Raw genomic sequence first — 17,268 nt, forward strand, 5'->3', positions numbered from 1 at the left:
AGGACGATGAAATTTGGCAAGCGTATCAGGGACCGGACCAGATTAAATTAGAAATAGTCGTTTTCCCGATTTGACCATCTGGGGGGGAGTGGGGGGCCGGTTAATTCGGAAAAATAGAAAAATGAAGTATTTTTAACTTATGAGCGGGTGATTGGATCTTAATGAAAATTGATGTTTGGAATGATATTGTGTCTCAGAGCTCTTATTTTAAATCCCGACCGGATCTAATGACATTGGGGGGAGTTGGAGGGGAAAAACCTAAAGTCCCGGCTTTGCTACTTTAGGCACTTCCAGGTAAGCTAGGACGATGAAATTTGGCAAGCATATCAGGGACCGGACCAGATTAAATTAGAAATAGTCGTTTTCCCGATTTGACCATCTGGGGGGAGGGAGTGGGGGGCCGGTTAATTCGGAAAAAAAATGAAAAAATGAAGTATTTTTAACTTATGAGCGGGTGATTGGATCTTACTGAAATTTGATGTTTGGAATGATATTGTGTCTCAGAGCTCTTATTTTAAATCCCGACCGGATCTGATGACATTGGGGGGAGTTGGAGGTGGGGGAAGCCTAAAATCTTGGAAAACACTTAGAGTGGAGGGATCGGGATGAAACTTGATGGAAAAAATAAGCGCAGGTCCCAGATACATGATTGACATTATTGGAACTCATTCACTCTCTTTGGGGTAGTTGGGGGGGGGGGGGGAGTAATTCTTAAAAATTAGAAAAAAATGAGGTATTTTCAACTTACGAACGGGTGATCGGATCTCAATGAAATTTGATGTTTAGAAGGATATCGTGTCTTAGAGCTCTTATTTTAAATCCCGACCGGATCTAGTGACGGGGGCGGGGAGTTGGGAGGGGGAAACCTAAAGCTTGGAAAACACTTAGAGTGGAGGAATTGGGATGAAACATGGTGGGAAAAATAAACACAAGTCCTAGATAGATGATTGACATAAACGGAACGGATCCGCTCTCTTTGGGGTAGTTGGGGGGGGGGGGGGTGGGGTATTTCTGAAAAATAAAAAAAATGAGGTATTTTCAACATACGAACGGGTGATCGGATCTCAGTGAAATTTGATATTTAGAAGGATATCACGGCTCAGAGCTCTTATTTTAAACCCAACCGGATCTGGTGACATTGGGGGGGGGGGGAGTTGGGAGGGGGAAACCTAAAACTTGGAAAACACTTAGAGTGGAGGGATCGGGATGAAACTTGGTGGGAAAAAAACACGAGTCCTAGATACATGATTAACATAACCAGAACGGATCCGCTCTCTTTGGGGTATTTGGGGGGGGGGGGGTTAATTCTGAAAAATTAGAAAAAATGAGGTATTTTTAACTTACGAACGGCTGATTGAATCTCCATGAAATTTGATATTTAGAAGGATATCGTGTCTCAAAGCTCTTATTTTAAATCCTGACCGGATCTGGTGAAATTGGGGGAAGTTTGGGGTGGAGAAACCTAAAATGATGGGAAACGCTTAGATTGGAGGGATTGGGATGAAACTTGGTTGGAAAAATAAGCAGAAGTCTTGCATACGTGATTTACATAATTGGAACGGATCCGATCAATTGCGGGGGGGGGGGGTAATTCTGAAAAATAAGAAAAAATTACGTATTTTTAACTTACGAAGGAGTGATCGGATCTTCATGAAACTTCATATTTAGAAGGACGTCGTAACTCAGATATCTTATTTTAAATCTTAACCGGATCAAGCGTAATTGGGGGGGGGGACGGGAAATCTTAGAAAATACTTAAAGCGGTGAGATCAGGATGAAACTGGATGGGAAGAATAGAAACCTGTCTAAGATACGTGACTGACATAACTGGACCGGATCTGCTCTCTTTGGTGGAATTGGGGGGGGGGGTAATTTTGAAAATTGAGGTATTTGTAACTTACGAAAGGGTGACCAGATCTTAATGAAATTTGATATTTAGAAGGATCTTGTGCTTTAAAGTTCTAATTTCAAATTCCGACCAGATCCTGTGACATTCGGGGGAGTTGGAGGGGGAAACCGGAATTCTTGGAAGACATGAAAATTGGGGTATTTATATCTTACGAATAGATGATCGGATCGTGATGAAATTTTATTTTTAGATGGAATTCATGTCTCAGAGCCCTTATTTCAAATCCCGACCAGATCTTTTGACATTGGGGGGAGTTGGAGGGGGAAATCTCGGAAAATACTTGGAGTGGATGAATTGGGATGAAGCTTGGTGGATAGAATAAACAAATGTCCTTGATACGTGGTTGACAGAATCGTACTGGATTCGCTCTCTTTGGGGGAGTTGGGGGGAGGGGTTCAGTGATTTGGCGAGTTCGGTGCCTCTGGTCGTGCTAGGGCGATGAAAATTTGTAGGCGTGTCAGGGAGCTGCACAATTTGACTTGATAAAGTCGTTTTCCCAGATTTGACCATCTGGGGGGCAAAAGGGAGAGGAAAAATTTGAAAAAATTAGGTATTTATAACTTACGAGTTTGTGATCGGATCTTAATGAATTTTGATATTTAGAAGGACTTTGTGACTCAGAGCTCTTATTTTAAATCTTGACCGGCATTAAGCCTCTTATTTTCCTTTTTAAATCAATCTATTGATTCATAGAATTTTGTTAGAGCTCATACCATATGATCTCTCGGCTCTTAGCTCTTCTCGCCTCGTCACAAGTGCCATATGAGCTCTTAGATCTTGTTTATAGGGATATTCCCTATGGACACTAGTAGGGGGCAACGCCCCCTGGGGAACAAGAACGCATTAAATGATATATATAAACAGGAAAACCTGAAATATTATCATTCAAATCTGAATATACAAAAAACTCCTTGTAGCCCTTGCTACCACTCTCCCTCCCCCCCACACACACCTGAGGATTTTCTTGGTGTTGTTTACGATGCCCTCTCTACTTCTCCACCTTTGTGTCGGTTGGAATCTGGATGTAAGCTTTCATCCCCAAATGTAATGCCCCTCCCCAAATCTTCTTATATAAATATACAAAAGTTCACCGAGACATAGAAAATTGGGGTATGAAAGCACAGTTTTTGAGAAAAAAAATTACCCTCTCACCACTTAGGCAAAAATCCACCGTTCTTCCTCCATAATGATTAATGCAGATTTATACACCACTGTACGTAATTTTATGTAGCCCCAAATAAAAAAAAACTTATTAAATGAAGCTTAAAATAAATGTATTGTTATTTTAACCGTTTGTTTTGTATGGACTATGTGCATCTTTAGGATCAAGTGCTCCGCCATGCGTCACTACTTTAACTGGAACTGGAAAGCTCGATGGATAGTTTAAAACCCACTCGATGATTATATAGTGGATTTAAAACCCACTCGATGACTTTATGGCACCCTTTGGGTGAGAATTGTCATTTTGTGCCTCAAAATGGCAAACTCTTACTATGGTAAAATCTTTCATTTTACTTAAACAGATGAGTAGAACTTTCAATTAAATTTTTTAAAAACATCTGGAATTATCCAGGGATTTTTTTTTGGGGGGGGGGTTTGAAACCTAGTACCCTTTTTTCTTTTGTTTACATTCCGATGAATAATCAAGATTCCAAATTTCAAATATCCAAAGTCACCCCGTGTCTATCCACTTTATCCCTTGAGACGTGCAACATTAAATATACATTTATTATGCTAATTCACAGATAGGACAAATGTCTCAATCGTCAAGGTGATTTTGTGGAGAAGTAACATTGATTTTGCTTTACTATTGAAGTAATTATTTTGATCCATCCTTCTCTTCTGTATTGTATATATTGTTATAGAATATTATAAATCATATAAATATTATTTACAGTATTGAATTAAATTTTCTTGTTTCTTGTGCATGGGTTTTGTGCTTTCAATAAAGCGCTAGTTTTTTTTCCAACAGACATAGGGAACTATCATTATTTTTTTTTTATTTGCAGAAGTTTCGTATCTATTAAATAAGTTGTAACCCAATAATTTTTGGTTGTCTTAAGTTTTAAATTAACTCTTTACTTCCATCAGAAAAATTGTGTTTTATAAAATTATATTAATTTACAAAATTAATTATTATAATAATTTATATTTAATTATATTAATTCAAATGTATTATTAATCATATAATTTAATTATATTAATTTACTAGCTGTTGGGGAGGCGCTTCGCGCCACCCCAACACCTAGTTGGTGGGGGCGCCTCGTGCCCCCCCCAAGCCCCCCGCGCGCGTAATTCGTTACGCGCCATATTAGTTACGCGCCATTGTAGTTGTGTCCCTGTGTCCCACCTGTGAATATAGATAAAATTGAAAAGATTTCTCTTTTCGTTATAGATATATGTGTTTTTAACTACTTAAAACTTGCGAATATACAACATTCTTCGATGTCCCATTGTCTGTGCATATAAATAGATTGTCAGGTTTACCGACTCTTGAACATGCAACATAATAATGTCCATGGGAAAAACAATCCGTATTCAGATCTATACCTCATTATTCTAATGATTGTCCTTGAGCTTTGTTGATGGTGATTGTTAATCGAACATTCCCTGTGTCCCGGTCGTCATTTATATTCCCATTATCCTGGTCGTCATTTGTGTCCCAGTGTCCCAGTCTGTAATTTCTCTTTGAGCGTCCTGTTCGTCATTTATATTCCCTGTGTCCCGGTCGTCATTTGTGTCCCGGTGTCCCGGTTTGTAATTTATCTTTGAGTGTCCCGGTCGTCATTTATATCTCCCGGTCGCTATTTGTGTCCCAGTGGCCCAGTCTGTAATTTCTCTTTGAGTGTCCCGGTCGTCATTTATATTCCCTGTGTCCCGGCTTTTAGTTTTCTTTTTCTCCTTTATTTTTCAGTTTTTTTCCTTTTTTTAGTTTTTTTTCTTTTTCAGTTTTTAGTTTTTTTTAGTTTTTTTATTAGTTTTTAGTTTTTTTTTCTTTTTAGTTTTTTTTGTAGTTTTTACCTTTTTTAAGTTTTTTTTTAGTTTTTTTTTTTAGTTTTTAGTTTTTTACCTTTTTTTTAGTTTTTTAGCTTTTTAGTTTTTTTAGTATTTTCTTTTTAGTTTTTTTTTGTAGTTTTTACCTTTTTTATTTTTTTTTCTTCTTTTGTATTAATGCTAAAGCCAAGGTTCAAACCTGGAGCCTCTCGGACCTAGAACCTGAAACATAACGCTTTACCAACTCAGCTACTTCGGCTTGAATACATTCGTTTTGAGCAGCATCCTCGGGTGTTGCCATTGTAGGTTCTTCAGTCATTTTACAATTAGAAATTTCTCTTTCAACGATCTTCTCACAATTAAAAATTTGTCTTTGAACGATATTCTTAAATACCTGTGTCCTGTCGTCATTTATATTCCCTGTGTCCCGGTCGTCATTTGTGTCCCGGTATCCCTGTCTGTAATTTCTCTTTGAGTGTCCCGGTCGTCATTTATATTCCCTCTGTCCCGGTCGTCATTTGCGTCCCGGTCTGTAATTTCTCTTTGAGTGTTTTTTCTTTTTAGTTTTTTTAGTTTTTTACCTTTTTTCTTTTTTCAGTTTTCTTTTTCTTCTTTATTTTTCAGCGTCACTATGAAATACATATCGCCGAACCTTTGTTTTTTTTAACTAAAATCTGGTAGGCATTGATGACCTTATCCAAGTCAAAATCCCAAACCCTATCATCATCGCTATCATTTTCAGTTTTGATATGTTTTGACTCTCGCTGTCCAGGTGGATTTTCATCTAACTGCGCGGTTTTGCGTTCTTTAGCCGCAAGCCTGTTTTCTTGCTGTTCTTGTGATTCCTCGGCACGCTTTCTTTTCTTACTTTCTCTATCAGCCGCAAGTTTTTTGGCATAGACTCTTTGAGTAGCTTCCTCGGCTGTTGCCATTGTAGGTTCTTCAGTCATTTTACAATTAAACATTTTTCCGTCCACGATCTTCTTACAATTAAAAATTTGTCTTTGAACGATTTTCTTAAATACTTTTAGCCTTCTTTTTTCACTTTCTCTTTTAGCAGCAAGTCTGGTTTCGCGTTTCTCTTGTAATTCCTCGGCACGCTTTCTTTTCTTACTTGCCCTATCAGCAGCAAGTTTTTTGGCATAGACTCTTTGAGCAGCTTCCTCGGCTGTTGCCATTGTAGGTTCTTCAGTCATGTTACAATTAAACATTTTTCCGTGAACGAATGTCTTAAATACCTTTAATGACGTCATCGTCATAATGACGACCTGATGACATGACGTCAGTCGACACACACACACACACAGACAGACAACTTATTTTTATATATATAGATAGATAGATAGAAGATATTAATTTTGAAGCAGTTGTTTATTTTCATGTGTAATGAAACATGGCACACTCATAGGAATAGGGGTCATATGTTTCTTCTCGAGGAGAAAATCAAGGGAAAGTCGACTTTTATGAACTAACAATGAATTATTCTTCAACCTTCGACATAAGAGAATGCACAAATTTACGTTAGTTACAAGCTAAGCTAGAGTGAGCAGTTTTGTTATCAAAATCTCTCAACTATTCTGACTTGGTGTTTAACGGTAAATAAAGATATTTTTTCTTACCCTTTTTTTATATCTTTTATGTTGATATTATAGCTACGATCTTAATATGTGCTATTATGTTTTGTGGTCTGTAAGCGGATGGTTTTTCGTATTTAATATGCTTCTCCTGTTTGTATTTAAACTAATGTCTATTTTTTTATTTTGTGTTTTACAATTTATAAATTTTTAATCTTTTTTGTGGCGTAAGCTCTTATTTGAACCTACTTCTCTCGATACCGGCAAAAAATTATTCTGGAGAGAATTTGTAGATTTGATTTTTTTATTTTTTATATCTATATCTCAGTTTTCAAAGAACCAGAAATAAAATCTGTTTCCCAACTGCGGCTATATTAAAGTCTAGAAGTTAAGAAAAAGTTAGTAGTTTTATTTTTAAATATGCTCCGTATTTCAAACTTTGCAAATAAATTCTTTTTGTTTCACAGTGACATCTGTTTGCATGCCCGATCAGTTTCGCTGTAAGAACGGCAGATGTATTAATGCTAAATGGCGCTGTGATCGTGAAAATGACTGCCATGACGCCATGGATTTAAATCATAGAAGTTCAGACGAAGAAGATTGCGGTTAGTTAGATTTATTTTTGATAACCAACTCCCCTCCCCCCAAGCTGACTTTTACGTTGTTGCAATTACTTATATATGCTTGAACAGTGACAAAATTGAACAGAAGGCCTTTGTCAGGTTTGTAATGTATAATATAATAAATAAGCATATACGGTAATTAATCTATAAAATACAGTTTTATAATTTGATTAATACATAGAATATAATTAATCTACAACATAAAGACAAATTAGTTTATTTGAGAAGATTTCCTTATGAGTATGCACAGTCAAAGGTACTTTGAAAAGTATGTTCCATTATGTTGGATCGTATGTTCCATTATATAATCTTTATCTTTTTTCTTAATAAATTAAAATATCATAGAATTTGATTTAACGTCAAGGTTTAACATTGAAACTGAAATCTGACTGTTTGAATTGGTTAAGTAGAAATTTACGCAACCGTACATATTTTCAGGGATTGGGGAATTTGACGGAACAATTGGGAAATTGGTTTATAATGAAAAACTCCGTACGCAGTTATGTAGTTTTTTGGTAGCAGTTGGTACAAAATTTAATAAAGAAACGAGTTAAAATGTTATCACCTGAATAATCCTTTAAATAATTCACACAAAATTCGTTTTTCTGCTCCCTAATATATCTGATTTAGTAGATTATTACGATTGCTAACCCGCCAGCATCCAGTCCCAAGTCAAGGTTCAAATATCTTGCTCTTTTGGTGCAGATTATAGCTATACCCTTGTCACAAAAATCGCAGGGGTTCACAGCGTTTCACCAAACAAATATAATAAGAAAAAATTGTATTTTCCGTTTCGCGGTTACTTCAATTCATTTAGGACAAGCATTCCAAAGCCTTTGTCAAATAGTTCGTGGTAACGAACTGTTAGTAAGGAGTGACTTGGCTCAAGTAACCGAAACTCTAAAGAACGGAGTTTAAGATCAGTAGATACATCAAAAGATTCAGCTTATTATGCTGATTCCAAATATATATGATTCTTCGAGTTTCCAAGGGAAATGTTACACTGGGGAGATTTGACACAATTACTATACGAAATTCTTTTTTGTTGTCTTACATTCTCTTTGCCAAATTTTTCATGTGGAGGTGTTCCGAGGGAATCATCCTGGGGGGGGTCTTTTTTCGCGTGTTTTGATTACCGGGAAATAATTTCCATGGAAGGGGGCTTCTCAGGAGTGATCGAGAAACCGATTAGCGATTAAAGTCTTGTTGTAATGTAAGAATGCTAAGGAGCACTTTTTAGGCTGACTCATCCACTAGCAATTTTACAGGGAGGGGGATTCTCAGTGAGGACGGAACTATTTGGAGGGAATTTGACTGATGGGAGTTGTACTTCATGTTGGATGAAATTTTCACGGAAGAGTTTTCCGTGAGGGGGCGGCGTATATTTCATAGAGGGTGAGTCAGATTTACCGATACTATTTGAAAAACGAAGAGAAATTATTCTATATATAAAGGTCTGCTCTCTCCTCAATACGTTGCTCTTTACGTTAAAGTTTGAATGTTCGCCCCAATTTATGAAGAGTGGCTACTGAAACACAGGGGCCGTCTAATTAAAATCGGAAGCTTTTATAAAAGTGCTAACAGCTTTAGCGTCAAAAGTGAAGAGTTGAGGAGGGGACAGCCCCTTTTGTTTACGAAATAATTTTTGTTCGTTTTAAGTTTTGATGTCGCTCCTTACTTTCAGTTAAACAAACTCGTTTTTTTTTCTTTAATCACTATCAAGGAACGCTAAGCATTAGTAAAAGCATTAAAGTAGCGTTTTAAGGATTTAGTTTTTTCAATTTTTAGATACTAGATTTTTAGATTTCAAAGATAGCAGAGAGAGAGTTTGACGTTTATCGTAAATATCTCCCCTTTAAGAGTAGTCATGAGCTTATGTTTGAGTATGTCAGTGTATTCCTCCTTACTTTCTCCTAATAAATACATTCAATTTATTCACTAGCTGTTTTATTTCAGAATATACCTGCAAACCAGACCAGTTTCGTTGCAGCAATGGTGATTGCATTCCCGGCAATTGGAGATGTGACGGCTCAGAAGATTGTCTGGACGGATCGGACGAAAAAGACACTTGTCGTAAGTTTTTTTGAAAATAAATCCAAGTCCTATAAAACTAATTTTTAAAATCCAAGTGAATGCGGTCAACGCGGCAGCTCAAAGTTGTGTCAATTTATTTGACTGACTAATCTCGAGAGACGCCACTCGGCTTAAGATTTCGAACCGTAACTTCTGTTTCCAATCACGGCGCTATTTATTACTCTTTTTTGAGTCAACCAATATATCGCATATAATTTGCGATTTGCTTTCCAATCTTTTTACTCTCATTAAAAAGAATTTTTGTTTTATTGCCAATATATTGTCAACACATGTTGTTTTCGCGAAATGGTTCGGTCATTTCAGATGGATTCTCTCTTTTGTTGAATGATCTTGAATTAAAAAGTGTTAGTCTGTTTAAATACCTTGGTGTTATTTTAGATGAAAATTTGTCGTTTCATAAACATGTGAAGACACTATCGTTAAAAATTCCCGAAGTATTGGTATTCTATCACGTCTTCGTTATTTTTTCCTAAAAATATTGTGAAAGCAATTTATTATTCTTTTGTCCACCCATATTTTCTTTATTGTATTTCTGTTTGGGCTTCTACTTTTCCATCTGTATTTAAATCTCTCCAAATACTCCAGAATAAAGCATTGAGAATTCTTTTTAATGTTGAGCATGGATCTTCAGTTAGACACTTATATGGGAATTCAGGAATATATTCTTTGGATCAACTGCATACAATTTCTATTTCTAATATTTGTCATGATTATTTATACAATAATTTACCTTCAAATTTCTCTGGTATGTTTTCAACTAACTCCCAATTTCATAACTATTCAACCACTCATTGTTCAGATTTTTCATGTGAATTTCATCCTACGTCAAGAGAGTCTCAGTATCCGTCATACTGGGTCAAAAATTTGGAAGTCAATTCCAGTATCAGTACGAGAATGTAGCAATAAGCGAGAATTTTTTAAAATTATTTAAAAAAAAACTTAACGACGCAGTGATGAAAATAATTTTTTCAGGAATAATGAACTTACTATTTATCAAAAAGTTGCAAAATATAATCGCAAGTTGAAATTTGTCAAAATTATTGGGTGTGAGGATTAAAGGTATTACGGATTTGTATGTAAGTTATGACGGGTTTTCAAATATTTAATTAAATAAATGATTGGTGATTTGTGTCAGTCAATAATGAACTTACTATTTATCAAAAAATTGCAAAATATAATCGCAAGTTGAAATTTGTCATAATTATTGGGTGTGAGGATTAAAGGTATTACGGATTTGTATGTAAGTTATGACGGGTTTTCAAATATTTAATTAAATAAATGATTGGTGATTTGTGTCAGTCAATAATGAACTTACTATTTATCAAAAAATTGCAAAATATAATCGCAAGTTGAAATTTGTCAAAATTATTGGGTGTGAGGATTAAAGGTATTACGGATTTGTATGTAAGTTATGACGGGCTTTCAAATATTTAATTAAATAAATGATTGGTGATTTGTGTCAGTCAATAATGAACTTACTATTTATCAAAAAATTGTAAAATATAATCGCAAGTTGAAATTTGTCAAAATTATTGGGTGTGAGGATTAAAGGTATTACGGATTTGTATGTAAGTTATGACGGGTTTTCAAATATTTAATTAAATAAATGATTGGTGATTTGTGTCAGTCAATAATGAACTTACTATTTATCAAAAAATTGCAAAATATAATCGCAAGTTGAAATTTGTCAAAATTATTGGGTGTGAGGATTAAAGGTATTACGGATTTGTATGTAAGTTATGACGGGTTTTCAAATATATAATTAAATAAATGATTGGTGATTTGTGTTTAATATGTTGCGGGGAATTTTTTTTTGTTTTTTTTTTTTGTATATTTATGCTGATGCTGTAGGCTTGTATTTACTTTGGCTTGATTTATTTTTATTTTGTCAGTACTAATGTATGTAACATTGTCAGTGCTAGTTTTTATTTTCGTAGTGTATTCATTGTACATATGTACATAAATGTACATATTCATTGTACATATTCAATATTCATTGTACATTGTACATAAATGTACATTGTAACATTGTCAGTGCTAAAGTGCTGCCACCAGGCATGTGCACTGGTTTGTCATATTTATTTATTTAATTGTTGTTAATAAAAAAATCATCTGTCTATCTATCTATCTATCTAGCTATTAAAATATATTAAAGGCTCAGCTTTGGTTATAAATGATCACAAACTGAAGCTAATGTCTACTCCTCCTTTGCCATAAACATAAACATAATAGACACTAGAATAGGGTCTTTACAGAAGAAAATGTTGAATAAAATGGGATAATTTTTTGCAAAAAATAAATCTTTCGATTTCAAGTTTAAATCGTCTTTACAATCTCTTAGCTTTTGGGCTTTTGTGCTTTTTCTGACATTTAATGTGCGGCTTATCCTTGTAACTGTTCCCTCAGTGTTGATTTAGACTTCAAATTATGAATTTGTTTCATCAGAGCTTATGATAGATTCATTCTATATAGTAATCCCATCCTCTCTTATTTCACAATTACTGCAGGCGATAAGCGGCTAAGAGAAAAGAGTGAATTAATTGTTCCCATTGTACCCTTTTCTTTTCACTCCCTTTTATGCAGATAAATATAGGAATGAAATCTTGTATTGTATATGTCATTAATTGCCTTTGTCACAATTACATCATTGTTTGTTGAAGGCAAAAGTTGAATGTCAAAATTCATTTTGAAATAATATTATTCTTTTGCTTCCATAAAGCGTATTCTTAACGATAATATGACTTAAAATATTACTCAAATTTTTCCAAGTAATATTTTCTTAAAGATTTTTCAAGTTCTTTTTTTGTGTGTGTTAAAGTTTTTGAAGCCTTTAAGGCAATATCGCTTTTTAAAATATAAATAATTCTAAATATATTTCATAAAACTAGTTGAAGGTGGGGAGGGAGAGGGGGGAGGAAATCGTCTCCACAATGAATCTGATGGATCTCTTCTTAAAATTTTGTAAGTTTCATCAAAAATACACTATTTGACGTTCATGCGACATTTTCGATTTTAAATACTCAAATGGGATAAAGATACATGCGAAATAATAGTCATTCGCTTTAGTTTTTTACTCTAGTTTTGGGGCCCAGTGTTGTAACACCGTCCCAATTTCTGTAATTTTGCTCTGTTTTGGAGTTAGCTTAATTGTTCATTTTATTTTATTTTTGTTTTCTTTCATTTCTTTATTCGTTTTAATTTTTGATCGTTTAGGCTTGTCATTGTGCATGATTTAATTACGTAGGGTTCAAGTTCAAATTCGTTCTTTGATTTCCATGGGAAAATGCTGCTCTTTTTAACTTGATTTCTGTTTGATTTTTAATTGACATAGTTATTAATGTAGTTGTAATATTGGCTACTAAGTTTTATAAAAAAAAAATGGCACTTGACGCTAATTAGGTGTGAAAATGCGGAAGTGGCAGCCCTAATGGGAGTAGTCGTGGCAAGAGTTGGTATAGAAGAATTTTGGACTTCTCTATTGTTTTATTAGCTTCAGATTTTTATCACCCAGCTCATGAACTGAGCGAACTAAAGATCGTGTGATTATTGTGTGTTTCTCAAAATCTCTGTTTCTGTGTTTTACTCTAGTATCGCAGGCCTTCTTTTAATCTTGGTCCTAGACACTTTGATCGAGCCTCATTTTTCGTACTACGCCTCATTGGCATCTGACACACAAGTCAGAGTGAGCTGTCTTTAGCAAAGCAAATAAATAAATATAAAATTAGGCTTACAGTAAAATCCTAGACAAGTAAAACTAAAACTTCGTAGCAACTTCTAAGAGCCGTCTTAGCAAAGCAAATGAAATTGAATGTAGAATTAGACTTACAATATTACTACTACTAACATCGCACCACAGCACAATGCCGCCTTAGGTCAACACAGCTACGTACACTCCTTCTTCATTTCAATCTATTCAAAGCCTCACTCTTTGCACCCTCCCAGGAAGTTCCCATTTCCCTTAAATCTTTCTTTATGACTTCCCCCCACTCACACTGCGGACGACCTCCTTTCTGTTTAGCCTTAGGCGGTTGGCCGAAAAGGACAATCTTCGGCAATCTCTGATCCTTCATCCGCAGAAAGTGTCCTAGCCATCTCAACCTTTCTCTCATTATAGCCCAAGAAAGCAGGATTGAACCACACTTTTTGCACAGCTTACTGTTTGAAATATGGTCACTCAGTCGGGTACCCAGAACAATTTGTCAGCAATTTCTCTGGAAAATATCTTGCTAATCTTCATCCGCTTTTCAAAGCGCCCATGCTTCAGAACCATATTTGAGCATTATCATGACTGTAGATTCTAATATTCTAATCTTGGTTTGTTGACTTGTTCTGTGTTTTTTTTTCAAATTCTTTTTTTTAACTTAAAAAAGACTTTCAATAAAATATATGGATATTAATATAATTAGGATATTAATCCGGTTTATTTATTTCCACGGTTCAGCGTGCCTACACGAGTGAAAATGTGATAGTGCCCTAAAAAGGTAATGATCTTGAATGATCAATAGGATATTTTTTTTTTAATTATAGTCTACTGAACCCAAGGGGGACCAGAAAATTCTTTCATTTTGATTTTCTTGGTACTCCAAGGTCATTCTAATTAGTGTGATAGAAGCTATTTATGCATAAATACAAGCAGATAGGGAATGAGATAAAGATCTGGTCATGATAGTAATCTCTTTTTTAGTGATTTCATCGAGGGGTGTTACTTGCCAAACGGCTGAATTGGGCCAAACGTAGCGGTCATGTGATTATTCTCTGTTTCTCTGTTTTACTCTAGTGCTCTAGACCTTCATTATTTACCTTGTGTTTTTATTTTAATTTTGAGGCAATTTTAATTTTTTTTTTAATAACAGGTTCTAAAAAGAACGTTGTTTACGTTTATTAGAGTGTTTTTATTTTAATTTTGAGGCAATTTTAATTTTTTTTAATAACAGGTTCTAAAAAGAACGTTGTTTACATTTATTAGAGCCTACTACTAGTACTACTACTAATAACTCACTGCAGCACCAAGCCGCCTGAGACCAACAAAGCTACGCACGCTCCTCCTCCAACCTAATCTATTTGAAGCCTCCTTGTTTACACCCTCCCAGGATGTTCCCATTTCCTTTAAATCTTTATTTATGACATCCTCCCAACCCAGACAAGGACGACCTGCTTTCCATGTTGCCCCAGACAGTTGGCCAAAAAGGACAATCTTCGGTAACCTGTCATCCTTCATCCGTAGAAAGCGGGATTGCACCACATTTTTCGTACTTTAAACATTTTTCGTAATTTAAAAATAATTATATTTTTGGATTAAAATTTTCAAGTCAAACCCTAAATTATTTCGCCTTGAGTCTATTTATATACTTGACTGTTTATGTTACTTATATTTATTTACTTATGCATATGTATATATATATATATATATATATATATATATATATATATATATATATATATATATATATATATATATATATATATATATATATACTTATATATTACTTGTTTATATTCACTTATATGCTATATTTATATTAATTGACTGTAGTTATTTTTTATTATTATTGGTTCTTCATCCATATTCTTTGCATACAATAAATAAATAAAAAAAACATACACACATATAAAACAAAACACAATGTAATATCTGTAATGCATCTATGAAAACACACTGTGGTCACTAACTTTATTGATAATTTATTTTCCATCGTTATAGTTCATTTAAAAAGAGCAGCACACTCTTTTTTATCTTGAGGAGGGGTAGTAGGAACACACTACTCGTCTTGTTACAAAAAAAACACATGACAATCAATTGTAAAGATAGAAATAAATAAGGAATTGCACAAATAATGTTGAGTTTAATGAGTAATAATATTTAGCCTACCTATCTTACTGTCGTGGTTACAGCTCAAGCATTTACCAAAAGATGTAATAAAAACAAAATTATTAAAAGCAGGTACGATTCTATACATCACACCAACAAGACAAAAAAAGGTACTATACGGCAATCAATATTAAACTCGGAAAAATAACAAGGTAAGAGAGAAAAAAAAATATATAGTAACTAACAAAAGAGTACCAGTAAAATTCATTAGACAAACGAAAGAAAAAAGTGGTCTCTCTTTAGTTATTTTAAAATAACTAAGCGATTTAACGAAGCTTTAAGGTACGCAGTTTCTAAGAATCAGCTTCTAGTGTTTTAAAGCTGTAATCAAAGCTGAAAGGTGTGGGTTTAGGTTCATGCTATCTACGCTATTCTGACATATGTTAGAACTTGTATAACTAACCATTTAACCAATTTGATGATTAAAAGCAATAATTAGCCAGAAAAATAAGTTGACCCTTTGTTTTTTTTCTCAAAGAGGGAAGTAAGAGGAGTGAAGGTCGATATCTAATTGGTAACTAGGGCTGAGGGTTGTAAAGAGACTGCTTAGTTTTTAACATTATGGTGCTTCTTCTCTTTTGGAAATTGTCTTCTCTACTGGTGTAAACAGTTTGTAATTTTGTAAAAAAGAAATACGAGTCTCTGGTTGTTTTTGCTGGGTCTTTTGTATTTCAAATTTATAAGAACGTGGTTTTACATTGAAACTTCTTATCTTGGATAGCTAAGAGCCATTAATGATAGACTTTGTGTGTTGGCTATCTTCTATATCCTAATCTTTCCCCTACAGGCAACCAATTAAAGAAGAACGAACACAACCTAGTATTTGTAGTAGGACTCAAGTATCTCACCTCTTCCTGACGTTCAGTAGCTTCGTCATTGTGATAAGCCAAGAGTCTCGGTCATTTGTTCAACCAATTTGACTTATCCCACCTTCGTCAATTCTTCTTGAAGTCACCAAGTGGGTTTAGATCTGCCTTGATGCAGGCGATGCAGGCGATTTCTTCTGTTCTTCATATCACTTTTTCAATCCCGGAAGAGGTGTACATCTAAAGACTTTATTGACGGAGGTGATGATGGTGTGCGCAGTGAAGTACATGGCCGAATCACATCATAATGCTAGATCATAATGTTGATGGAGTTCATCATTACTGAATTGATCCCGAAGATCGATGCCAGTGAGTCTCCTTAGGCGTAAGTAGTCGAGTGCGTTGAGGGCTTGTATTTCGGATGCTTTTAGAGGCCGTTGTCTCACAGTCCTATAGTAGGACCCGAACGAGGGCCTGATATATTCTTCTTCTTGTCTTCAAAAGGACTTCTTCTGATTCCATTGAGAGTGATTTATCTGGGTGAAGACTCCAGATGAAGCAATTCTGGACTGAATTTCTGATGTGACTCTAACGTGAATTTCTTTTGAAAATAAATTTAAAGTGAGGAAGATTCACCATTTGAAGTTGATTCAGGAACGATAACATTTATTTCAATTAATACTAATAATAAATGTTTATTTTGAAATAAATTTCTGGGAATTTCACAATTAGTCTGAAAGCCCAAAAAGTATTGTATAACATCGTCTAGTAGAATCATGTGATTCCGGCATCCTATCGAGCTAACCTACTGGCTCAATTGGCCACACCTTTGTATCAACCTCCAATGGATACATTTCAGGAGATTTATGAATCTTTGCAATCAGAATTGTAAAAGGGACCTCATTCAAAGGTTCTCTAATACCCATCTTATGCTGTCTTTCCTTACTCTTCTCCTGAGACTTTTCACTGAGCTATGTCCAATTCAATTAAATAAATTTTGGAAACAAGTATTGATTAAAGCTAGTAATGATCAATCAGAAAGTGAATAACGAAGAGAATAAGTGAATACGAAGATAAACCTGTGAATCAAGATTAGAATATTGGAAGCTACAGTGATGACAGTGGATAAAATGGTTTTGAAGCATCGGCGTCTCGAAAACCGAGGAAGAATTGTTAGATGGTTTCCAGAAAAACTTGCCTACGGATTGTTCTGGGTACCCGGCTGACTGACCGTATTTCAAACAGTAGGTCGTACGAAAGGTGTGCTTCAATACTGCTCTTTAGGGCTATAATGAGAGAAAGATTGAGATGGTTAGGGTACATTTTGCAGATGAAGGATGATAGGTCCTCCGCGGTTGGGGTGGGAGGATGTCGTAAAGAAAGATTTGTTGGAATGGGA

General features: G+C 34.9%; 1 protein-coding gene across 3 annotated transcripts in view; it reads left to right on the forward strand.

The window, feature by feature from the left end:
• The window catches only part of LOC136038798 (low-density lipoprotein receptor-related protein 1-like), a gene marked incomplete at its 5' end in the record, with an annotated part of 269,617 nt that overhangs the window by 42,376 nt on the left and 209,973 nt on the right, over positions 1–17,268 (forward strand). For all 3 annotated transcript variants that reach the window (XM_065722181.1, XM_065722182.1, XM_065722179.1), the window contains 2 exon segments: positions 6,945–7,082; positions 9,057–9,173. In XM_065722181.1, the coding sequence (XP_065578253.1) occupies positions 6,945–7,082; positions 9,057–9,173 (255 nt within the window).

This window comes from Artemia franciscana, chromosome 18, assembly GCF_032884065.1.
Source record: "Artemia franciscana chromosome 18, ASM3288406v1, whole genome shotgun sequence".
In the NCBI taxonomy this organism is placed as follows: Eukaryota; Metazoa; Arthropoda; class Branchiopoda; order Anostraca; family Artemiidae; genus Artemia; species Artemia franciscana.